At 30.4% G+C, this 27,179-nt stretch overlaps 1 protein-coding gene across 1 annotated transcript; it reads right to left on the reverse strand.

Moving 5' to 3' along the window:
- Positions 1–14,930: 14,930 nt before the first annotated feature.
- LOC120085205 (NAC domain-containing protein 72-like) lies at positions 14,931–16,412 on the reverse strand. The gene is made up of 3 exons (XM_039041097.1): positions 16,140–16,412; positions 15,782–16,050; positions 14,931–15,690 (listed from the first exon to the last, which is right to left on the reverse strand). The coding sequence occupies exons 1-3, from the start codon at positions 16,318–16,320 to the stop codon at positions 15,175–15,177; spliced, it is 966 nt and encodes a 321-aa protein (XP_038897025.1). The 5' UTR covers positions 16,321–16,412; the 3' UTR covers positions 14,931–15,174.
- Between the last annotated feature and the right edge of the window lie 10,767 nt (positions 16,413–27,179).

The following is a 27,179-nucleotide window of genomic DNA, read 5'->3' on the forward strand; positions in this document are numbered from 1 at the left end:
CTTATAAGTTGCCATAATGAGAGGTGAAGCCAGCGCATCAAGATGATGAAAGTATGATAAGGAACTATTTTAGAAATGCTCGAGGATGAGCATTGTTCAAAATTTTGGGGTGTGATAACTTGTAGAAATACAAGTTATTGTCTCTTAAAAGTTAGAACATTTAAGATTCTTAATGATAAAAACACATTCATCTTAAGGGAAAACGCATGGAGTTCTTCAAACACATCACTAACTCTTGCAAAAGCATACTTCTTATAAAAACTGCTTCATTAACGCATCTTATTACAGGATTTTAAGAAAATTCACTTAGTGTTGTAGGCCAAGTTAATGCAATGGCATGCGTACGAAATTTTCCAATGCAGAAAAGATACATTGGCTCGCACTTCTTCGTCAAATCACCACTTGCAAGTATGGGCATCTGACTGGTGGCGTACGAAAAGCATCTGAACTAGCAGGCAGCTGACCAGGGCATGGAAATTAATGTTATCTTGTCAAAAGTTTCGATGAAAATGCTTATAAATAAGAAGACCCACAGCCAAAGAAAAGGGATACAACATACTTAGAGAAATCATAGAACTTAAATCGTAGCTGCTCTGTCGTTACAGAAAGGAGATAGAAGGAAAAGAACCATTGTCATCATTGATCAAGGAGAGTAGTTGAAGACCAAGCTCAAGAGAGAGTTCTTCATCATTTCTTCACCCAGTTGGTTGCACACGAATTTAAATCAAGCAAAAAGGACAAGAGATTGAACTCTACGGCTTGACTTTTCCTTTCTTTTATTTCACTTTCGTTTTCCATTCTATGTGATTAAGTGTGATTGTTGTAAAAACAGTTTCTATCTTTAAAATTCAATCTTACATTTGATCCATCCACTCTTGTCTCTCTATTTACATTACATTGTATGTGATTACCACACTCTTGTTGCATACTTTAATTTCAAGCTTTAATCAACTTGATCACTTGGTTGAAGTAATAAAGTAGTTAAACTATTCGAGAGAATAGGATAACTAAAGAACACATTGAGTCAGAACGCACAGTATATTTAGAGATAAAAATACTTGTGTTTTTACTACTTTCTATGACCAACGCATTCACCCTAGAGATAGGAATATATGTGGCATTCATATTGAGAAATGTTGAATAGTCTAATTTAAGGAACAGAAACCTAACTCATCCACATACACTTGGTTTGTAAACAAGCATTCATATCATCTTTACTTCACCCTTACACCTTCACACACGTGTTCATCTTACTTGGAGTCAACGCATATCCCAAGCATTTAGCACCACTCATTCATAAATCCATTTGTTTCACTTGAACTCTTATGTCCTCTTGTATACGTGCATTGAGAATAGTGTAAATAAACCTCTCTCGCATTAATCTAGGACCTTTCTGCAACTGAAACAATGCAAGGCGTGCGTTAGTTTGTCATAAAATCCTTTTGTTCGAACCTAGACTTACAAGGAACCTAAGTTATATTTATACTTGGATATGATTTAGGAAAGCTTGTACGCATTATACAAAGTGCATCGCATCATCTCAACACATCGCTTAATCCTCTCACCTAAAGAAGTGATTCATCATTCATTTCCATCTATCTCAACCTCACTTTTCACCCTTATTTACATGTACTTTTTAATAAAAATCATGAGGAAAACAATCCCTAAAGTTAAATTTCAAACACCTTAGTTGAAACATTACCGTCTTGATTGTTTTGGTGCTTAAAGGTTGATGCATGAGCCAGTACAGGGGAAAAATTAAGGGCCACTTAAAACCATTACGAGATGATTAGAACTAATTAGAAGGGCTTTGAACTCACCCTTGCATGAATAAGTCTAGAATTAATTTCAAATCATGCTTCATTGATTGGTTATGATTTGATTTCGTTATTGAGTGAAAATTAAATCCTAGGAGACTATTGAGGCTTGAGTAATGAACAATGAAATTTGAGTGAGCGTTTCATTTATATGACTATGTGTTTTACTCTATCTTGCTCGAGAACAATATAGAATTAAGTTGGGGGTGTTTGATAGCATCTAAAATGTGCTATCTAGATTCGCTTAATTTGGGATTGTTCTAGTCTTTTATGTGTTTATTATGCTATTTTGTAGGTATCAAGTACTTAAGAGATAGAATAGAGCATTTAAAGTCATGTGGAGTTAATTTGAAGTAATTTGGAAAAAATATCAAATTTTCTGGAAAAAATATAAGAGATCACCGTGATGTATTATTTGTATTCCATTAAAGCAAGTGTATATCAATAAGAGTTATTGATCAAAGATGATACTATAATAAAAATTGTTTAGATAGGTCAGATGCATCTTACTCAAATAGTTGAAGGTACCTTAATGTAGTGGGAGGAATTATGATAACCTAGTCATAATTTGAGTAGAAACTCAAGTCACCAAATCTCGGTGACGGTATCGAGAAACAAAAAGTTGTGAAAATAAGATGCATTTTCTATATAGTTTAATGAGAAATCCATAGTATACTAAAGTGTTTATGTCAATCCTTTCGGCTAAAGTGTTTGAGGATCACCTAGTGCTACAGATGAAGTGTTCCTAATTCGTACATGTAGTGACATCAGGAGTGGGGGCGTTCTGTGTAATGAGTTTACGCAAGATTGGACCAAGAAATAAGTCACTCTTACTGTATAACGTTGTTTACTATTTAAGACTGACTAGGTAACTTGACCTTAATCCTAAGCTAACTATGAAGTTTTGTTAGCTCAAGCTTAAGGTAAGAAAAATGAAGAAAACGAGTGGTCATTCACCCAAAACGGCCACCTGGATCGAAAGATATGACTTAAAACTCAAAGCATAATTTTTATAACCGTGTGACGGCGCCACGATGCTACACCATTTTTCAGCATTCTGTGAAGCGTGCCATGCCTAACATTGTAGGGCACTGCAGTGCTCTCGCCTGGGGGCACTTTTGTCATTTTCTCTCCGGTTTGAAGCCTCTGATGCTCTTTTTAGCTCCTAATTGCTCCAAATAAACTCTCAACGGTCGGTAACACTTCAGAATGCTTGTATTACTCGAGATCCTACAAATGGAAACATTTAAACACATTAAATATCATAAATGGACAAGATTAGAGGCACTAAGATAGCACATTTTTTGTGCTATCTATATTCAAAAGATCCAAATGAATTTGAGAACTTGCTTAATGTTGCTGAAAACCCATTATATGAAGGATGCAAAAATTCACCAAGTTGTCTACATTAGCCAAGTTGTACAATTTAAAAGTTAAATATAGATGGATTGATATTAGCTGTTTAGAACTACTCAAAACTTTTAAGGAAATTTTGTCTACTACCAATTAGCTCCCAACATCAATGTATGATGCAAAGAAAACATTATGTACATTAGGAATGAATGATGAAAAGATTCATGCATCCCTTAATGATTTTTGTTTGTATAGAAAATAACATAATAACATAATTGAATGTCTTGAATGTGGTGAATCAAAGCGGAAGTATGTTAAGAATGGAAATTAGTTTATGTTTTCATGATTCTTAAATCATTTTAATATATTTAAATTTGTCTTCATTGGAATGTAGAAAAAATATCTTCAATGAAGGTGATTTCGAGAGAGCTAATGTGTGGAGGAAGGCTCGAGCAAATAAGAACAGAGAGTATGATAATGAACACATCCAAGAAGTTGTCAATCAAATCATAAGACGCATTACATTTTACAGAGTAAGTTACATATATACATTTGTTAAATTATGATCGAATATAATTTCTTTCTAGGACAAAGTCTCAAAGAGTTATGATCCACTTGGCAACAAACAACCATCTCCCAAAGATATTTTGACTCAGCTCTTCGGTACACAAGAAAGTAGAGGTGTGTCCATGGAGTTGGCAATTTTGTTACCCCTACGCCTTACTTTCACATAGTGAAATGTTCAAAATAAGAGAGTGATCAAAATAAGGAAATCAGTAAAGAGAATGAAGTACTTCGTTTGTGCATTAAAGAATTGGAAGCTCACAATCAAATGACATAGTCTACATCGACATCTGGACAAAAATTGCTCCAAACCATGATTGGCATATGAGATTGAATCCGAAAAGAAACCAAACGACTACAAGAATGTAAAAGGGATTAAATTCCAAACGAAACTAAAAAAACAAGGTGAAGATAAATAAGGTTAAACAAAAAGCAAACATGCATGTGATCATTTTGAATGATCAAGAAGAGAATATCAAGAATGAGAGTAAAAAAGAATGAACTTTAAAGGTAATTAGTTAAGTTTACTCAATTTGTTGCATTGGTTGATTTTGTTGGTTTATGAATTTGATATTGTTGCATTAATGACTTTCATAATGTTCGTATTAGGAGAAAACATCAATGAGAATTGCCAAGGAAAAAGAGGTTGTTAGTGAGTCAACAGTCAATTTGCCACTACCTTTAAAGTCAGTACTTAGGTGTGTTGAAAATATAATGGCAAAGAGTCTAGCATTTCTTTCCAACTACCTGTTGAATTGTGTGGTTTCAGTAGAAAGAGTTGTGGCTTGTGATAATATATTGTTGACTTTTTAACATGAAAGAAATTGAGACTTTGACATTGATGACTTATATGGTGTAAGTAATATAATGTGATTCATTTCAGTACTCTAATCTTTTATAGGTACTCGTTTATTGACTTTTAATCTTTTATAGGTACTTGCAATCATATTTTGTTGTTTCAAAGGAAGTTTTATAATACATATTTTTTTTACCCGTCTATTATATCTATTGGACACTACTCTCAAGAAATTAGGGCTCGAAACCTATGTAGTAGTCTAATGATTTTATAACAAAATCATAGTTTTTGCTCCTTTTAATCCAGATTAAGTAAAGTTTTACCAATCAAATCACTAAAAGTTCTTGCATTAACAGTAAACATATACTAATTGTATTCTATTTAGTGGACATTGGGCACTATTGACTATTAATGCGTATGACGATATTGTCTATTATCTTGACTCATTATGAACAACATCCTGAGTAGATATCAGATATGTAACAGAGACGTAAGTTAACTTCTTGCCTATGATGTTTTTCATTTTAAAGTTTACTTTATTTTAATGTTTTGTGGTTGTTTCTTGGCAATATGGCTATTGCGATCTTTCGGTCTCAAAAAAATATTAAAAAAGGTCTAAAAAAAACATTATGAAAAAAAGTAAATGAAAGTATAAACATATTTATTCGTTAATTAAATTATAGTCGTGTAATTTTGGAAATATGTGTGTTGATCATATGGGGTACTTGATATATATATAGTCGTGTAATTTTTAAAATTGTTCAAATATGGGTTTGATCATTCTTTTGGGATTTGAGTTTATATTGGGGTTCAACATTCTTTTTGAAATTGTTCATATGAGAATGAAAGTCTTCTAATTTAGAAATTGTTCATATGAAGTTTGTTATGAACTTTGTTAACATGAGGTTGTAAGTATATGACAATATATATGTTTAGGATACATGAACTTTGTTAACATGAGGTTGTAGATATATGACAATATACATGTTGCTTGTTTATTTGGTTAATAAATGATTATCCTCTTCAATTAAATTAATTATATCATTGTTGGGTCTCAAAATAGGAGCAATTATATGTAGTTTCTATAATATAATTAAAAAAGAAAAGTACTTAAGAACTTGACAAGCAAAATGTATAAAGTATTAATTAAGTTGTCATTTTCTAGCTGTCAAGATGAAGATACAGTTTTTTAGTAGTGTTTTTTTAATTCTTTTAAATGAATTAGTAGATATTAACAATAAAATTGAGTATTGAGTAAAAAAAATGAAGTTAAAAGTGTAAATCTTGAAACATAAGAGTCAAAATAAATAAAACTCAAAATTCAAATAAAATTGTAATATTTGAAATTTTATGGATTAAATTGAAATCAAACCGAAAACTTAACCACTAATAATAAAATATTTTGAAACGTATGGATCAAACGTAAACTAGCTTGTAAAATTTAATCTTTTCGAAAAAAAGTGATTAAAGCTCCAATAAATTTTTAAAGAGAAAGGTATTTGTTTTGTTTTGTGAGAATGGTCCAAAAATAAAAGTACTTTAAAATTTATAGGTACTTCACCCAAAATTATAGGGACCGATTGAAATTGAGTACTGAATAAAAAGAAATAAAGTTAAAAGTTTAAATCTTAAAATTTAAGAACCAAAAGAAATAAAACTCAAACTTCAAATAAATTTTTAATATTTAAAATTTTATGATTAAATTGAAATCAAACCGAAAAGTTAAGCACTAATAATAAAATATTTTGAAACTAATGGATCAAACATAAACTACTCCTAAAATCTAATTTTTTGGAAAAGAATGATTAAAGCTCCAATAAATTTTTAAAGAGAAAGGTGTTTTGTTTTGTTTTGTGAGAATGGTAAAAAAAAAAAGTACTTTAAAGTTTATAGGTACTTGACCCAAAATTATAGGGGACCCGACTGATATGAAACTTACCCACCATGCACCAATTATTTTGCAACTTGCTATCCCACACTATTATAGTCATTAGCAAGCAATGGGATCGGGTAGGTGTACTTGAAAATAAATAACTCAGATTTTTTTTTTTTTAGGTTCAACAATTACTAGAGTGGGCAGACCCAAATCAATAATAATTGGTATATTTATTCATTAAGCTATGTTGAGATTGGGTTTCTACCTCTACTTTTTTAGCTATAGCAAAAAAAATGTAAAGTCGAAATTATATTTGATGTGTAAATTCGTTATCTTCGTAGGTTAAATAAGTCCTTTAACGTTTGATATGATCTTTTAAAAAATATGTTTTTGAATTGAAGAAATTATTTTGTATAAGGAATATGTAAAAGGGAAATAAAACTATTTGAGTGCATAAACTAAAGGGAAATTATTTTAAATGACAAGACTGTTAAAAATATTTACAAATAATAGCAAGATATCATTGTCTATCTACGATAGACCGTGATGATAGACACAGATAGACATAGATAATAGTCTATCGTGATCTATTCGGTCTATCGTAGATAAACAGTAAAATTTTGTATATATTTGTAAACAATTTTCTATATTTGAAAACAACTCTAAAGTAATTTTTTTTTTTTTTTTTTGTATTTTTTAGCATTTATCAAACTATTTTTCATTTGAATTGTTGAAAAATGGGTCCTTAGTTAAAGGTGCCTTTTAAATTTCTTAGTAGACACAACCAACTTTAAATGGCATTTAAATTACAACATATACATGGTTTATAAATTGAAAAACATTGTTCAATATCCATATTTTTCGTATTATTATATCTTCTAAATTATAAAGGTCTATACTAGCTAGATTTTTTTTTATTGTAAATTACACAAATACAAACCTCTTAAAAATGTGAGACAATTTTATGGAAGTTCTCTTTAAAAATATGAAGAGACATCTATTTTGTGAGAATTTGGATGTGAATATATGTATGTATGTATTCTCAAACACTATTTGATCCCTTTGCATTTAGATCATTTGAAAACTAACTTTATCTTTCAATTAATTTTACTTCATTAAGATTCAATATGTAAAAAACAATCTATAAAGAAATTGATGTGGTCTATCATGATTTTAAGGCATAAATGTGATTGATCTCAAATTAATATATAGATATATATATTGAAGAAAAAAAATAATACATTTGGTCAGTAATTATTGTACATGTTAATTATAATCCATCAAGTTATTTAGTACTAGAGTTATTGATACTAAGATTGTGACCCATTTTTTTTATAGACGAATGATTAGGTGCATCACATGTTGGACCTAATTCAACTTTCTCCTCTTTTTAACATAGTAAAAATGAAATTATAAAAAATTATATCACATGACACACTATTATTAGGTGCAGGAGCAGCCTCTAAGAAAAGTATTTCCTAAGTAGAATATAATTTCTTTCAACGCCTTGGTTGAAGATATAATTTATGTGTTTTTTTAACCATTATTTTTAAATTAATGTGTTTTGTATGGATTTATCTAAAATACCTTTTAATTTCGATACATTTATATATATATATATATATATATATATATATTAGGTTTAAATCTTATTTTAGTCTCTAAACATTGAATCAGACTATCAGAAATATTCATTTTTAGTCCCTAAATTTTTGAAAATATTTATTTTAATCCCTACATTAAAATTATGTTAAATCTTCAATAGAAATGTGAAGAACAACCAACAAGCCAAAATACTGAACGACCATATTTTTTAACTAAAATGTATTGCTAACTTATTTGGTAGTCTAATCACCCAAAAATATAAGAAACATTGTCATTTTGTTAAAGAGTTAACAAACTCTTTATATATCAAGGACCAAAATAAAATGATATTCACATTTTAGGGACTAAAACAAATATTTTAAAAGTTTAGAGACTAAAATAGAACATTATTCAAAGTTCGGGGACCAAAATAAAATTTAAACCAATAAATTATATCTTACCATTTTTTTTTTCAAAATCATTTTAAATTACAAAGTTGTTTGGTTGCACAAAGTCACATTTATCCAAGGTAAAACGTAATAAATCAATGATAATCTAAAAAGTGGATTCCATTTTATTACATTTCCTATTGGTTACTTATGCTTCATACCCGTACTGACATTTGGGGTCTACTTTCGAATCTGTAATAAAAAAGCATAATCTGTTTGAGGAGCAGAGGGTGATCAATATGATTGCGTTTGGAAATTACGTTACCGTTATCGTTATAGTATAAAATTATGAACCTGTCACATTTACTATTATCGTTACTATTATCATTTGACCCTAATGATATCGATAATGGTACAGTAATAGTAAATGTGACGGATTCATCATTATGAGTAAATCTGATCAAAAGCAATTGAATTACATTTTTTATTGTGATCAAAATTACGATTGATCTATCAATAAAAATCCATTTAAATTATACCACTTTTGATTATCCAAAATCACTCAATAAGTTATACTAAATACACTTTAAATTCCTTTAAAGAAAACACACTTTGAATTTTCTTCTAAAAAATACACTTTAAATTCATTTTTTTTTTCAAAGGTGTCGTTGGTAGAAAAATAAATCTTTTTAAAAAAATATTTTTTTTCTAAAGTTATTCCAAATAAACTGTTAGAAATTTTCAATGTATTTTACAAAATCCAACATCAAACATCATGAGAAGTTTCGTTCACGGGAATTTTAGGAGTTATATCAATTTTCACAATTCCATACCAAATTCACCCTGTTTACGTGTTTTTTTTCCCTCGAAATTAAGCGGTTTTACCAAATCATTTATTTGTTTGGCGTCTCATTCCAAGAACAGTTCTGAAATATGGTAATTTAAAAAAAAAATCTGAAATATTAGGTTTGTAACATAGTTTTAACTTTCACAGTTCTATTGTTATTAAACTACTTGTTAAAAAGAAAAAAGAAAAAATAAATAGGCCTTCGTGATACAAGAATTTGTTTTAAAAACTAAAGATTTCAGTTGAAAATTGGAAAAAAAAATATATTTTCATTATATTCGAAAATATACGTTTGGTTTCAGATTAAAACTTAAAATTTGAATTCAAGAGTTAAAGTTGTATTTGATTTTGATTTTGAAAATGTAAGGAAAAAAACAATGTGATTCAGAGGAAAAAAAGGGAAATTGTAATGGGTGGCAAAATAACTTGTGTACTTTGCAAAGGTGTATTTAGGGTTTCTAATTTTGCAAATATGGCAAAATATTCAAATTTTGACTTTGCTTTTTTTTTTTTTTGTTTTTTGTTCGTATGTCGATTTTACCCTCTAACAAAAATTCCTATAAGCACGTGTATGTCGACTTTGCTTGGATTTAAGCACGTGTGTTTCATTTTATAGGCATAATATTCTGAGTGTATCAGCAATATATCATATATAAGACATGTGTGCATCAAGCAACAGATACTTGAAGTAAAAGTGTATCAACATTATATCATCAACAATCAACATTCCAAGTGTATGAACAATAAGTCTAAAAGTAATCAACATTCGATCTATTTTGAACTTAAGCATGTTTACTTCATTTTATAAGTTTGATATTGTAAATGTATTAGTGTAGTATATATTAGATATAAGATATGAGTGTATCAGTGAATAAATACTTGAAGTGATAACACATGAGTGCAACATATCTAACATCAACTCAACATTCAAAATGTATCAACAGTATATCACATATTATAAACTTTTAAGTCTATTAATAGTATATCAACAATATATCTATACATATAAAACAACTTTCAAATATGTAAATATTGTATTAGCAGTATATCACATATAAATCAATTTTAAAAAATATCAATAGAATATCAACAACATACCATATATCGATCAACTTTCAGTCTATCAAAAATATATCAGTAGTATAATAGCACATCAAATAACTTTCATGAATATCAATAGCATCACATATAAATCAATTTTTAAGTATATAAATAGTACATCAATAATATCTCAATACATACCAAACAACATTAAATCAAGAATGTTAATAGTATATCATCAGTATATCAAATATCAAACAACTTTCAAGTTTATCAAAAGTATATCAACTTTCAAGTTTATCAAAAGTATAACTTTCAAGTCTATTACATATTTTAACGGTATGTGGCATTTGGTCATTTAGTTATTTCAATTGGGTTGAGCTTGCTAATTTTTCCATTTCTACAAACTTAGAATTATTAGGTTACATGCTTAATTTTAATTCTGTGTTTTGTCATTACTGCAACTAGTTTGAAAATTTTCAAATATATTATCAATATATCATTAAGACCATTACTTAATTAATTAGATCATAATTGTGATTACACTAATTATTAACTTATCATCTAGTCATTACTTAATTTTAATAACGTCCTAAAAGAAATACACATTCAATTGATATATATCAAAAGTATATCACTTAATTAATTGATATACTTAAAATGAAGTATATGGATAACATATCATATATATACTCACTGTCAGATATATCAATTAACTAATGTACTTGATATATTCAGTATATCATCAATACATTGATATACTTTATTTTAAGTATATCAATTAATTGATCAATTGATTGATACACCTAAAATAAAGTACAGCAATAGGTAAGGTATTTTGGGCTCTTACCTTTTTAAGGCTTGGGTTTGGTTATGTTTCACTAAATCTACAAAGAAAAAAATGTAAGACAGTTTCAAAATTTATTTATTTATTTGTCAGACATGCAACTCACCCAAAAGAAAATGTAATGTAATTATTTTTTATGATAGTGAACTTCAATCTATTATTTTATTAGTTCAATAGCTATAATAATAGATTATCAAACTTTTTAACCTTTAAAGAAGAAGTCCATACTAAATATCGTTGAATTAAGTTCATATCGATAAATTTCAATCTATGGTTGTCAGTGAGAAAAAGGAAATATTGGTGGAGATAATGGAGGAAATAAAAGTTTTTTATTTTAAGAAATACAAGTGGTAAAATTTATAAGATAGGGAAATAATCATTTTTCGACGGAGATAAAAAAATGAAATTTTTTCCAATAAGAAAAATAAAAACAAATCTTTTATGGAAAAGAAAATAAAGATATTACAAATTTAGAAGGAAATGCTTATACGACTTTACATTAGATAAGTTACTTAAATTAGTGTGGTATAGTTATTTTAAGAGAAATAAATACCATAAATCGTGACTACCAACTTTCTCAATTAAATTAGGGGGAAAAATTAAACCATTAATGTAAAAAGCAGGTTAATTTGGGGATTGCAACTAGCTTAAGGTAGCATGGCTTGACAACCAAATAAATAAATATTTTTTTTTTAATAAACCAAATAAATAAATATTAGAAAAATAAAAAGTGAATCAATAATTTTTAAATGAAATGCATACAAAACACATGGAAGAAACCAAAACCATACATAACAAAATTAAGGTCGCTAGCACATATTGCCCCACATAACACAAATCCAACAATGTAGTTGAATATATACCCAACAAATCCACTAGTTAAATTGGTATAATTTTAAGTATTGAAGTACGAGTTTAATCCTTAAAAAGTATAGGCTTCATTGGGTAAAATTTCGTTTTTCGTTTTTGGTTTTTGAAAATGAAGTCTATTTCCTCTTATTTTTTCTAATGGTTTGCTTCTTTATCAAGTAAAATGATTGAATTCTCAGTCAAATTCGAAAAACAAAAACAATTTTTTAAAAACTACTTTTTTCAGTTTTCAAAATTTTGACTTGGTTTTTTAAACCACTCATAAAATATAGAGAACTAGGAAAGAAATCTGGAGGTGGACATATGTCTATAGGCTTAATTTTCAAAAACAAAAACAAAAAACCAAATGATTACCAAATGAGACTTAATTTGTGTTTATTAAGTTTCTAAACTTTAGTAAGTTTTTCAACTTTCAATTTCATGTCTAATAAATATTTAAACTTTAAAAATATATTGAATGGACCTTTAAACTTTTAATTTTGCGTCTAATAGATCTATGATATATTATTTTTTAAAAAAATCAACTAACCTATTCGATATAAGTTAAAATCAAAGTTTATGTTTGATGAGATCTAAGCTTTAAATTTTGTGTCTTGTAAGTTCATAAAAGTGTTGAATATGTGTCCAACATTTATTAGATGCCAATTTGAACTTTTAGAGATTTATTGGATACAAAATTCAAATTTTAAGAACCTATAGACACTCGTTAAAGTTCAAAGACCTAGTAGATACAAAATTAAAGTTTAATAATTTATTAGATATTTTTCAAAGTCTAAAGACACCGTAGACACGTACACATTTAAATATTTAGGGATTGAAATTGTGATTTAACAAATTTTAAATTAATTGCAAAGTAAAATTCATGTTTTTCCAATAATTAAGATTACCTATCTTAGAGTATGTTTTGAATATATTTTCAAGTGTTTAATTTAAAAAAATAAATCATTTTAAAAAAAATAGAGTATTTCACAGCTACTCAAAATAGCATTTGAAGAGTAATTTAAACAATTTTTTTATAAACATATTTAAAATATTTTTTTAAAAAAATACTTTTTTCTCGAGTTAATCCAAACGGACCATTTATATTATGATGTTTATAATTCTATAGAACTAAACTTACATTTACAAATCTCTCTTTCTTTTCAACAACGTTGCTTGATTTTCTCTCGTGCTTTCTAAACTCTAGCTATAAAAATTTAATTTTTAATATATGTAGAGATAGTATATGTCAATTATTGTTGAACTAAAAGTTATATTTTTTTTTTTTTTAGAGAATTTAATATATGTCTTTACTGAAAACTAACGTCTCATTGTAGCATTATCATAAGGACAAATGGTCCCGTATATTTGGCCACTATCTTAATAATCGAGTTGTCCATTTTATTATAACAATTTTCATTTTCAACATTTTTCATAAAATATTTAACTTAACATTATTGCATGACTTTATGCTACGCTATCCATTCTTTTTTCTTTTTTTGAAAGGACCGAATAATCTATGGAGCATGTCAATTACTTTTATATCCTTCCATTTTTTTCAATATTTTGTATTCTTCATACGTTTTCTTTTTTTAAAAAAAAAAAAAAGATACGGATTAGGTCATTAAATATACAAAAATATCTTCATTAAGTGAATATATTCTTAGCATTTCATTATTGGGACGTGTTATATTAGCAAAATTAGTTGTATTATAATTTATAGGAGAAGAATGAACTCAAGAATGGAAATAAAATATATTACATTAAGGGTTAATATTACATTGTTTTCTCATATTGTATTCTCCATAAAAATATATATCGTAACACTTCAAATGTTATTTTCTTTGTTTATGTCTTGCAATCACTTCACACCTTAACCTTAGATGAATATATGTAATCAAATATTTTATTATCTATATATAGTTTAATTATTATTCTTTGTTTTTTTAACATTGTGAGCATAAAAATTAAATTTTTAATCTAGAAATTGATAATACAAACTTTATGTCAATTGAGTTATATATTTATTTTGACATTATTATTATTATATATATTAATACGGTGGATTCGTTTTATGATAAAACTAATGGTATAGAACTATATATGAATCCTATATAATATATATTACTCTTTGTTTTCTAAATCATTGTTAATAACATTGATTATTTACTCCCCATCTTTAAAGTAAATCCTAACATAAAAATTAAACACTCTTCAAGAACTACTTTTTAAAATTTTCTATTTCCGAAAGTTATCACCAACTACGTTATACATAAACTTAAGTTTGATTAATACACAAATTAATTATGGAAACATTTTTTTTCTTAAAAAAAAATTACCTCTAATATTGTTTTTCTCTGAAAACTTATTAATTTTATATCATTCCATATTGAGAAAAATATCAATCTATATCTCTAAACTTTGGATTGTATCAAGTAAAACCCAATTAAAATTGTATCAATTAAAACTCTAAATTTTTATAAGTGTACTAATTTATACTCATCTCCAGATTTCAATCAACTGATGTTATGGGAAACTTATGATTGAGTCAATTAAACTCCTAAGTTTTCATAAATCAACCAATTTAGATCTTTCATTGCGATTATCTTTTAATCATCGATACATGTTAATTCTCAAACATGTATAGACTTTTGTAATTGCTAATTTTATAAAATGGACAATTAAAGTAAATGCATGAACGATTTTGAAGAAAATTCTAACTAAAAGTTTAAATTGATCCATTTTTAAAATTAAAGTTTATAGGATTACAATTATAAGTTTTAGAGGAGGTTTTCAAAATAGATTGTAATAGACGATTCAAATTGATACATTTACAAAAATTTAAAATTTAAATTGAAATAATCATTAAAATTTAGGGATAAAAATTAATATTTTCTTTAATTCATATAATTCATTAAAAGTCTATTGAGAATACGTTTGTTAGTAAAATGTTAAAACAAATATTGACCATATGGTAAAAAGTACAACATTTATTGCTAACATTTAGCTGAATCAAAAGTGCAAATATTTGATGTAATTGTAAGGTATTGGAGTAAAAATTGCCCTAATATTTTGGACCCAATTTCCATATTTTTTGTCTGGTATCTGAAATCCCGAATGTTAGCCCAAAGAATTATCTACACAAACAGCCCTCTCTAACCTGCTCCCCTAAACCGGATCCACTCCGGCCGAACCGGTCACCGGACATTTTTCAAAACCCAAAACCGTCGCCGGAGTTGGAGAAATTTTGCGGCAACCAACCGGAATTCTGAAACCGTTGAAATCCACTCTGTACTTCCTGCTCCGCCGTGCTCCTTGGCGGTTCGCTGGATGGAATACACATATCGGAATCGATGAACCCGGACGGAGCGTGGGACTGAGTCAGCGGAGCAAGTTCGGCGGCCAAGTTGAGGCCTTCAAAGGAGGCTGCAGGGGCGGCGGAAGCCCAGTCGAAATTAGCGGACCCCAAAAGATGATTATTAAGAAACTTGAGGTTCTCATGATCTTGCTGCTGTAAAGTTAAGAAAGAATTGACTTTAGGCAAGCTAAAGAACCGGTCTTTAATCTCGGGCAACGACTCGAGAACGTCGTCGAGGTGCGACGAAGAACATGTTGACGACGACCCCCCATTACTACATTCCATACTCGAAATGCTGCTCGTCATCGGTGGCAGCTTTTGCGCACTTGAATTCTTCTTGTATATTCGGCATAAAACCCAATCATCCAACTGAATTAAAAAAATAAAAATAAAATCACCACTAAACTCATAAACTTAAACTAATTTTTATTCGATGCGATTGTATTTAAATTTTATATACCTTAATACTGCCCGTCTTGCGAGAAGCATCAATGAGACGATATTCATGCATGATCCAATTAGTTTTAGTTCCCTTGGGAGCTTTCCCAACATAAAACACAAGAGCCTTTTTAATGCCAACTCTTTTTCCTTGAGTACTAATAATCTTATCGGTTCCGGTCGCCTTCCAATATCCCGATCCAGCGACACGGTTCGGTCTCGACCCGTTCGGATATTTACGGTCCCTTGGACTGAAAAAATACCATTCTTTTTCGCCAAACATGGCCTTACCTGCAAAACCCAAAAACAAAAATATAATTATTTTAATTTAGAAAAAAGAAAATGGAAATGATATTTTGAATAGTGTTTTGGATTCGTACTAGGGAGAACCCAAGGGTCGAATTTATAGAGATCGATGTCGCCGATGATTTGAAGGGAGAAATGGTGGCCAGAAACTTTCCGGCAGAGATATTGAACTAAAAGCTCTTCGTCGGTTGGGTAAAATCGGAATCCCGGCGGCAGGCTCAGCTCTGAAAGTGGATCTTTTTCAGCTACTCCCATTTTTTTTTAATGGAAAATAAAAGGAATTGGGGATTTTTAGTTTAATGGGTTTTTTTTTTTTTTTTTTGTGCTTGTTTATTGGTTGGAGAATTGAAACTTGGGAGGCAGTGAGAGAAATGGGTTTTATAGAGAGAAAAGTACGGCCGTCGTTAATGAGAAGAGGGGGACCCACTTGACATAGGAACCATTGAAGATGCGACACGTGGATTTTAAAGAGAGTGAATCAATTTTTTAGTTGTGTTTATCTGGTTCGAGTACGGCCAAGCTTGTTCCGGTGCATGCACCCTCGAGATAACGACGAAACTACTTTTTCTTTTCTTTTCTTTTTTCTTTCTCTTTCTTTTTTCTTTTTTTCTTTGCCGTAATTTTTTTTTTTAAAAAAAGTGGTAAATATATTAAATTATCCTTAATTAGAAAGATGTTAATAGGTGTCGAATTAAGCATAACTTGGAAATAGTTTATATGCATTTTTTTTTTATAACCAATCTTGATTAGGTTCTTTCGTAAAAGGTAGTTTGAGAGTAATTTTAAAATAGTTAAAATTATTTTAAAATACATATTTAATCACTCAAAGTCAATTTAATATTTAAATTTATACTTTTAAATTCATTTTTCGTATTATTAAAATGGATTTGGAATGATTATAAATATTTCTCATGTGATTTTGAAAATGACAGAAATGATTTTTTAACCATGAATGGTCAAACATGCTAATAGTTTAATTGACGTAAGTGCTAATTGCCACATAAAACATAATTCTTCTATTAAATAATAGATAAAAAATATTATTTTGGTTCATAGATTTTAGAATGGATTGTATTTTGGTTTTGCACTTCCAAATGTTCAAATAAAATCATTTTACATGTTATTAATCTCCATTACCAATTTGAAGTTAATTTATATCGAATTTAGTAAAATAATAATTATAGTATCCATTCAAGAAAAAAATGATAAATAATTTTTAAAATGGAAATTTTCAAAAATAGAAAAATAAAGTAAACTATTTACACCAAATAACAAAATTTAATATTCTTTAATATAGCTGATCGAGGATGATAAAATCTATCAGTGATAGAAATTGATAGAAGTCTATCATTGATACTATGTGATAGATGCTGATAGAAGTCTACCAGTATCTATTAGTTTTTTTTTTTTTTTTGGCTATTTCTCTAAATAGTTTGACATTCTTTTTCTATCCGTGAAATTTTTCCTTTCAAAACTTATAAGGTTTGAAAGCTAATAGGGACTATAAATGGTTTTGAAATAGTTAATCATATACTGACAGTATGATCTAACAATAAGATTTTTTGTATTATAACAATCAGGAGGATGGGGAAATCAAGTCTTTCCACCTCTAGGAAGGAAGGTTATACTAATTACCATTGAGCTAAACTCACTTTGACAACTAATGATAAGAATTACTAAAATCATATTAACTTTAATTTGAACATTTGATGATATAGGAATTAAAAATATATCATATTTTAAAGTACATAGACCATAAGAATAACTTAAATATACCAAAATGAATATAACTTAGCTAACATAGAATTTGTACTATCAACACCTAGAAATTAGAAGTTCAATTTTGGTAACTCTTACATTGTAAAAAATAATAATAATAATAATAACAACGTACATTTCTTTTCAGTGACATGATTATATGTTGAACTTATGAAGAAAAATATATATTTATGAGACATTAGTTTCCTTTTTAGTACAACAATAAAGGAGTGAAGATTCAGACCTTTAACTATAAAGTGGGTAATACAAGTTAATGACAGCTAGTTATGCTTATTTTTAAAGATATGAGACTTTTTGATAGTACAATTGGAATAAGAGAATTTAAACCACAGACTTTGTAGTTACGAACACACTTAGATATCAATTGAGTTATGCTTGCTTTAGTTAACTTTCTATCGACTTAGTTGAAGTGTTTAATGAAATGATTGAATTACTTTTAAATTAAATTTTAATATCCAAAAAAATCGAGGGCTAATACAATCAAAATCATCTAAAAGAACGTGGACTCGAAGATATATTTAAAATTTTAAAAATAGAATCCAAAGGAGAAATAGGAAAAAGAAAGAAAAAAAAAAAAAGAAAGAAAGAAAATTAAAAGCAAATGATAAAGTCGTGGAACTGTATTTTCCACGCGTGGAATGAATGAAAATATAAACCATTGGTCGGCAATGTGAATAACGACACGTGGCGACATTTGGGAGGGCAAGATCACGACAAGTTAGGCAGAGGTTTTTTTTTTTTTTTTTTTCTGAATACTACAGACGATGTTTTTTTTAATTATATATTATTATTACTTTTGGTTATAACAATAATTTGGTGACGCGTTTTTATCTTTTGTCATTTTTCCCTATCTAAAAGAGTATTTGAAATTTTAACGTGGCAAATCAGTAGTTAAATCATGTTCTGCAAGTTTGCTTTTCATTAAAAAAATAATAATAAAAAAAGAAAGGTCTATGAGTCTAATGAGTCAAATTTTCTAATCATTGTAACAGAAAAAAATAGATAATTATTTTAATGGTAAAATTGTTAAAAATATTTTTAAGTATAATAAAATATCACCGTCTATTAGTGATAAACTGCGATAGACATTTATCACTGATACTGATAAATGTTTATCATAGTCTATCGTTGATAGTAATGAAAGTTTATTATATTTGTAAATAATGTAAAACAATATTAAGAAGATTAAGCTCAATCATATTTTAAAGTATAGTATAGATTCTTTTGGTGTATCGGAGAAGTATTTCAAGTCTTCATTCATTCAAATAATAGAAAAGACATATTAATTATAAAAAAAAAAAGTTCTGAACTTAAAGTTAAGTCAAAAGGCTTCCTTTTTTATTCTAATAATAAATATTTTTTTTATGATAATAATTCAAAATCTATTGAAAGTCAAGTACATTTATTGTAGTAGAAAAATTTTCCAAAATATATACCATTGCTTAATATATGTACATAAATTAACAACAGAACAAATGAAATATTTGTTAAAAAGAAATAGTTGATAATAATTATTTTAGACCTTGAGGTCCATGGTTTAAATCCCTCATTAAAAAAAAACGAAATTTGTATTATAATGTTTCTTTTTCCTATTTGAAATGATTCTCCTTATTTTTCAAGGAAATTTTGAATGGAATCCCATGTTGAAACTTTGATCGAAAAGAATGAGATAAAAATGAAACTTAACGATTAAAATAATTACTTTCCAAAAGTATCAGGATCTACACGAAACAAAGTCAAACTACAAAACTAAAATAGTACTTGAGCCGATCTTTTTTATGATATCAAACTCTCGATAGAAAGTAGAATCGTATACATATATACAAAAGCTTGAAGGAAAATGATTCGATTGAAGAGACATTATTGGATTATTGGTGAGATATGGATAGGAAGTTAGGGTTTGCTTTCACTCTTCAATTTTGTGTATGATGACGTGGCAGTTTCTTAGAAAAAGATGCTTAAAGTTTCAATGCTTTTTTTTTTTTTTTCCTTTGGCTTCAAATGATAAGATTTTTTTAAAGTGGAAAAATGCAATGCGCTAAATTTTGGTCATGCCACGTGGAAAATTGAGTATAGTGGATATGATTTTTGGACGGCTATTAAATGTTTACCAAACTAAGAAACTAGAGAGCAAAAAAATTAGGCACCTATTCAATCTCTATAATTTATGTTTATGTATAGTTTCAATTTGGTCAAATATCATTGATTGTCTTTATCTAAATAAGTTGTTACAATATTGAACTTTCCCTTATTTTATATGATTATGAGTTGATATTTTCTGTTTTATAGAATGTGTTTTAATTAACGTATACTATTATGGTTTAAGATTGAATAAAAACGTATTTAAAAAATAAAAATTAGTCGAATTAAATTTTGAATTCAAATGAGGGAGGGTAAAGCGAAATTATATCTAAATCACGAGAACCAATTTATGGCATGTTGATGGGTGGAATCCTTACCAAAAGTTGAATTTTTGGAAACTTTGGGTTGGAAGTTTAGGACATTGATTTGAATGCCTAAAGTAAAGAATCGAATTCATATTGATATTTTTAAATATGGTTTCAATTCAAAGTTGATGCTTTGTTGACTAACAAACTTAATTTGAAGTAGTTCAAGAAAAAAAAGAAGAATTTTAAAACGATTTTTTTTATATCCATTTTTCTCTCTCGAGTGTGTTGTATATACATGAATAAATCCAATCTTATGATATATGGGGGTGGGACTTTAATTATTTATTTTTTAAGGGCTTGTAGGAATAAAATTTCAGTTAATTATAATACGGTGTTGAATAGGCAAAGTGGAGAAGGAATTCCAAATTTCAACTTTTAAGTGGAGTATGTATATATGTTTTTTTTTTTTTTTTTTTTGGTTAAGGTTTGGTTTGGGAAAAAGTTAAAAAGACATTGATAGCATCGAAAATGTGTCATCTCCCTCTGCTTAATCTGGAGTTGTTGCTCCATTTAATGTGCCTAAGAGGAAGAACAAGGTGTTCAGAGTGAAATGGTGCTAAAACAGGCAAAATTGGAGCTCAAATACATTAAGGGAGAAAGAAGGTCGATAAATTACAAAAATGCCTCTGAGGCAGACGCAACAACGCTCTACACTGCGCTTGAAGAGCTCATTATTTGAAAAAGTGAGAAAGCACCGCATGCTCCATAACTTGACGGAACTCCTCACGTGCGCCTGCTACGCTTCGGAAAGGGGCCTCCCAATCGTCTAACGTCACAGTACTGCGCACTGTTATAAAATGAAATTTTAGTCCGATTTGATGGGGGATCACTAGGAATACTTGTTTTTAACCATTTTAGTCATCTTGGAGCTTAATCTCTTGTATTTTTTAGGATGATTAGAGGCTAAAGGCAACTTTTCTAGCTTGGGTTTGATAATTTTCCCCATTCTTATGTTAATTGTGAGACTTGGTTTTACATTGTACATTGTTCAAACTCTTGTATAAGGATTTCTACTCTGAGTTCTTTGCTATAAATTGCATTTCCATGTATTTGATTGACACTTGTTAATGTAAATTTATACTTAGGTTTAACCTTGATTAAGGCAATGAACCATTATGAAGCAAAAAGATTAGATTCACTTGCTTGATATGAGTTGCCCATTATATGTAATGCTTTAATCAATCTTGAGGTAGAAATCATATTGAATGAGTTAATTAGACTGCGGAAATTAATTCGTTCATCCTAGCATATCCTTAAAACATAATGTGATTAATTAAGATGTATAAGGCGGATTCGTTTTCTATGCATCTTAATTAATTAAGTAGTTAGGACGGTTAATTAGGATTCTAATTAATTTGGTTAGGCTTAAGCAAGGAATGTTTGATCTAGAGTTCAATGATCAATTAATCTAATTGCAGAAACATAACATTAAACCCGAGCTAGAACTTTTCACCATTGAATTTTACAAATCTCTCTTTCTTTCCCTTATTCTCATTTAAATTTCATGTGAATTTATTTTCAATTACAACAATTCCAATCAACAAACCCCCCCTTTGGAGACTACACTATAAGCTTTTCAATTAAGGAATCATTGTGGCTTCCTGTCAAACTCTCAAGACCTAAAGCACATGACACGACAGGTGAGCCACGTCGGATGGGTGGAGAACATGCCCAAGGCTAATGAGAGGTTAGCCGAGACAAACACGCCCAAGGTTTGGGGAGTATAGGCTGGTGCATGGGGCTAACCCAGGGAGGTTAGCTAGACACTGGAGGCACAACGTAGGTAGTTGGATCATGCTCTATTTTATGGGAACAACATGGGACATGTGATAGGCAAGTGCGCACGCCTACAGGTGCCATCGACATGCGTGCAAGGCCCAAATGCAAGGCATACGTGCATAGCCTAGACGGGCATGGTGCAACACATGATAAGGCAACGATCGACACATGCACATGCCAGGCGGATACACGAGCATCCCAGGCATGCGCCAAACATCTGAGCAATGGCTCATGCGCGAGGCAACATGCATGAGAGATGCTGTTCAATGCTCATCCTAGCGGCCACAAACAGGCAATGCACGTGGTGCACACAAGACCCTTGAAGAGTTGGAAGACTTCTCAAATGCGTGAAGACCATGTGCCTAACATGAGATGAAGGTACACATTGCTTTCAAGGACAAACACTCATTTATTGGGACAATGGCTTTCTACAAAATAGGGTAATGGTGTCCTAAATTTAGTAAGTGAGATCATGGGAGCTAAAATAGGGGAATTAGTGGGCATGTCCCCTCCCTAAAAGGAAGGGAACCTGGGGAATGAGTAATGGCCCTAAAAATAAGGAAAGTAGGTAGTTAAACCCCCACTAAGGCCACTCCCCCACTACTTACACGATTTTAGGCTCCTTTTAGCTATATAAATAGTGATAGTCTTGAGATTGTCAAGATATCACATCCACTTTGCACTTGCGTAGAGTATTGAGTGAATTACTCTCCATTTGTAGACTCTTTAAAGAGTTGGTCTTGTAATTAGTGCCCTTTGTATTGTGGTTTTCATAGCCCTTTGAGAATAAAGAGTTATTTTCACAAGTGTACTCTCTCCATCTCTTCTAAACATGAGTGATAGCTCTAAAAAAGAGCTATTATTCCTAGCTTAATTCGGACTTGTTATTGAATTTTATATTTTTATTTTCCTATTTTGTAGGTATCGAGCAACCAAGAGGTAGAACTAATCATTTAGTGAAGAATGAGATTAACTTGAAGCAATTTGGAGTTAATTTGAGCATTCGGGCTTCAAAGGAATCAAAATGACCAAAATTCCCCTACGAAAGCGTCACAACACTCATAATTGGCCTAAGCCTAACATTCGTGCAATACTTGAAAGTAGTAGCTTGGAGTGTAGGGGGCGTTGCAACGCTGGCCCAAGCGTTACGATGCTCCAAAGTTGAATCATCGCTAGTGTTCCAACGAATCTCAATGCTTGAACTTCAACATTGAAAGACAAAAGCACCAACGTTGCAATGCTTCTATAGAGCGTTGCAACGCTGTGAAAATTGACGGACAAGTAATGAGGCACGCGCGAGTGAGCGTTGGCCATGTATTGGACTTCTTGCCTAACGCTTCCTTTCGACCGCATCAGAGTTTCAACGCTGCGTTGATCTCTATATATACTTCTCCTCGACCCTAGGTCAGATTATGTTGAACTTGGAAGGCCGAATTGATGGAGGCTGGAATTAGACTTCATCTTTCTTTCTTTTCCTTCAAATTTCAGTATCTTTATTAATTTATCGAGTAGATGTCGGATTGTAACTTCTCATCCTCCATGGGAAGGGAAGATTTTGGTTTCTTAGTTTAGTGATTCGGAGGAACTCAATGTAATTCTGTGAGATTCAATTTAATGATGTATACAAACTTGTTTATAGGTTTTGATCTGATTCTATATTTATGAATTGCATGATTTTAATTGATTATTGACACCCAATAATTTGATCGTGTGATTCTAATACTTTGTGATTACCTTGTAATATCTGATACATATTTATAGGATAATCCCGTTGGAAGCAATAGGTTAGTTAGGCAAAAAGGACTTTTCCTAGCAACCTAGAGAAAAAAACCGTATTGATTGTTTATTAGACGTTGGAAGTTAAACACTCATCTTAGCGTAATCTCTAGAACTTAATGTGATTTGTTAATTTGTATGGAGCGAATTCATTTTCTGTGCATTTTGATTAATTCGATAATTAGGACCATTGATTAGGCTTCCAATCAATTGAGCTAAGCATAAACAAGAAATTTAAGTCATAAATTGGGTCGATGATCTAAATTTCATTGGGTGAATCTACTCCTCTAAGCTAAGATATCTCGATTAATTGCGCTTCTATCTTTACTTTTCTCGCATTTTATTTTCATGCAATTTCAATTATCCATCCACACCAATACCCCCTTCCCCCTAGACATTTATATCTTTAACTAAAAACGAGTTTTAATGATCTAATCTTCTGTGCTTCCCTAAGGTTCGACCATGACCTTGCCGCTTGTACTACCAGTTAGTATAAGTAGTTAGTAGTGATTCATAAATATTATTTGCATAGATGCAGGTTAACCGGCGACGGTAAACTCCACTTTACCAAATTGGCGCCGTTGCTGGGGAAGCCAATTAGTTCTTCTTAGTTAGTTTTTCAATTAAAATTTCTTTTGCTTTGATTTATTTTCTTTTTGTGTCAGTTAAGTATGACAGGATTTCCGAATCAATCTTCTACATCCAAAGGTTAAGTTACAAATTTTTATGATGAGGTAAGTGGCCTTCGCCATGAGCTTACCGAGTTGACTTCCTTAGTTGGCCACTTGGTGAAAAGGAGATCGCAACAACTAGAGGTGTGCGGGAGTTTCCTACTCGAGGGGGCATCCCACACAAGAATTTTCGAGGTTGTAGTGGATGCCAGCACCATATGGATTTACCAAATAGGGGTATTATGGTCTTTGGGACTACGAGCCTCACCATTCTTGGTAGGGGAGTCCTTTGACCATAGATACTCAATTTGGCAACAGAGCTTTGGCAGCCAAGATTTCACAGCACCACACCAGTTGACCCACGCTCAGTCTTCAGGGTCAGGTATATCTTTAGAGACTTCTTGTTGACAAATCTTTTAAGTTTGAGCAGGACAACCTACGTAGGCAGCAAGAGCTCGAGCGCATCCAGCAGGAGAGTCTTCGCCCCAAGGCAGAGGCGAGGACTCACTTGCAAAGTCTGAGTAACCTTGTTGCTCGACTTGCAACTTCAGCTGGGAGGCCCGACGAGCCATTGCCAGACCATTCCTTTGATTTTTCATAGACCTAGAGGTATGATAATCCATGTAGACACGGTGGAGGAGCAAGAACCAATTCCTAGATATTCGTGCCCAGGTATGAATTTGGAGTTTTCAATTTCTGAACTTGATAATAGTACTCTTCAGTCTCAGCAGGATCTTCAAGCTCAGCGGCAAGGATTGATCACCCATGTTGCCTAGCTAACAGAGGCCACACAGGAATTGAAGAGCACACCAGAATAGTCCATCGCCTATACCTCAGAGGCCGAGTTCCTTGCGGAATGCTACTACTTTAGTGATGATGAGGACGTTGCAATGCTGCATTGACCTTTATATATACTTCTCCTCGGCCCTAGGTCAGATTATGTTGAACTTAGGAGGCCGAATTAATGGAGGCTGGAGTTAGACTTCATCCTTCTTCCTTTTCCTTCAATTTTCAGTTTCTTTAGTAATTTATCGAGTAGATCCGGGATTGTAACTTCTCATCCTCTATGGAAGGTAATATTTTGGTTTCTTTGTTTAGGGATTCGAAGGAACTCGATGTAATTTTGTGAGATCTCAATTTAATGATGTATATAAACTTGTTTATGGGTTTTGATCTAAATCTATATTTATGAATCACATGATTTTAATTGTTGATTGACGCCCAATAATTTTATCGTATGATTCTAACGCTTTGTGATTACCTTGTAATATTTAACACATATTTATAGGATAATCCCATTGGAAGCAATAAGTTAGTTAGGAAAAAAAGGACTATTCCTAGCAACCTAGAGAAAAAAACTATATTGATTGTTTAGTTAGACGTTGGAAGTTAAACACTCATCTTAGCATAATCCCTAGAATTTAATGCGATTAGTTAATTTGTATGGAGCGGATTCCTTTTCTGTGCATTTTGATTAATTAGATAATTAGGACCATTGATTGGGATTCCAATCAATTAGGCTAAGCATAAACAAGAAATTTAAGTCATAAATTGGTTTGATGATCTAAATTATATTGGGTGAATCTATTCCTCTAAGCTATGATATCTCGATTAATTGCACTTCTATCTTTACTTTTCTCACATTTTATTCTCATGCAATTTCAATTATCCATCCACACCAACCCCTCCCCCTCCCCCTCATTTATCTCTTTAACTGAAAACGAACTTCGATTAACTAATCTTCCGCGCTTCTTTGAGGTTCAACCCCAGACTTGCCACTTGTACTACCAGTTAGTATAAGTAGTTAGTTTGGTGGTTCATAAATATTATTTGCGTAGGCACGGGTTTACGGGCGACGGTCAACTCCACTTTACTAGTGAGATAACCACAAAACTCACTCTAGGGTTCATGAACTTAGTAATTTCATGTTTGGGGAAAACCGGGTCTAAACTCTAGGTTGTTCAACGTTGCCTTGATGCTGAACGAGAAAAATTTTAAACTATACGTATACTCGTGCTTTCGCCCCATGAGACTCCTTGTGGTTTGACTCCCTACTTCACTTTACTACCTATTTTAGAATAAGGCACCACATATTATTTTATTTGGATTGGAATATGTTTACTACATCCTTTCGGCACAATTACATATTAAAGATGGTATAGAAATGCAAAATATAAAAGATATGATAAAAATACTATATAATTATTTAATGTTTATTTTTATATCTTATTTGCAGTGATTTTGATTTTTTTCCCCTATACACGGTAGGATTGAATATTTATCTTTTGAAATAGTTCTTTTGAATATTTAAAGTGGTATTTAAAATATGGTTGGAATTGTTAAAGTGTTAAGGTTACTCTTTATTTCTAAAAATAAATTAAAGTTCAAAATACATTTCTAGTTTTGAGTTTTGAAGTTTGTTGGGCTCCTAATGGTTTCAAAAACAATGTTTTTGGTCACCAAAAATTTTGAAGTCATTTGAACTATTAGTTGATTAATAGTAAAATGATGTTAAAGTTAGATCAATGACTCTATCTAATAAGTCTCATTTATGAAACATACTAAACTTCCAAACCTAATGTTATTGATGGATTGTCACTTACTTTTGGTTATAATAATTAGTGAATTTTAGTTAAGTTGAAGAAAAATCATTTGAATA

Source organism: Benincasa hispida, chromosome 9 (genome assembly GCF_009727055.1).
Source record: "Benincasa hispida cultivar B227 chromosome 9, ASM972705v1, whole genome shotgun sequence".
NCBI lineage: Eukaryota > Viridiplantae > Streptophyta > Magnoliopsida > Cucurbitales > Cucurbitaceae > Benincasa > Benincasa hispida.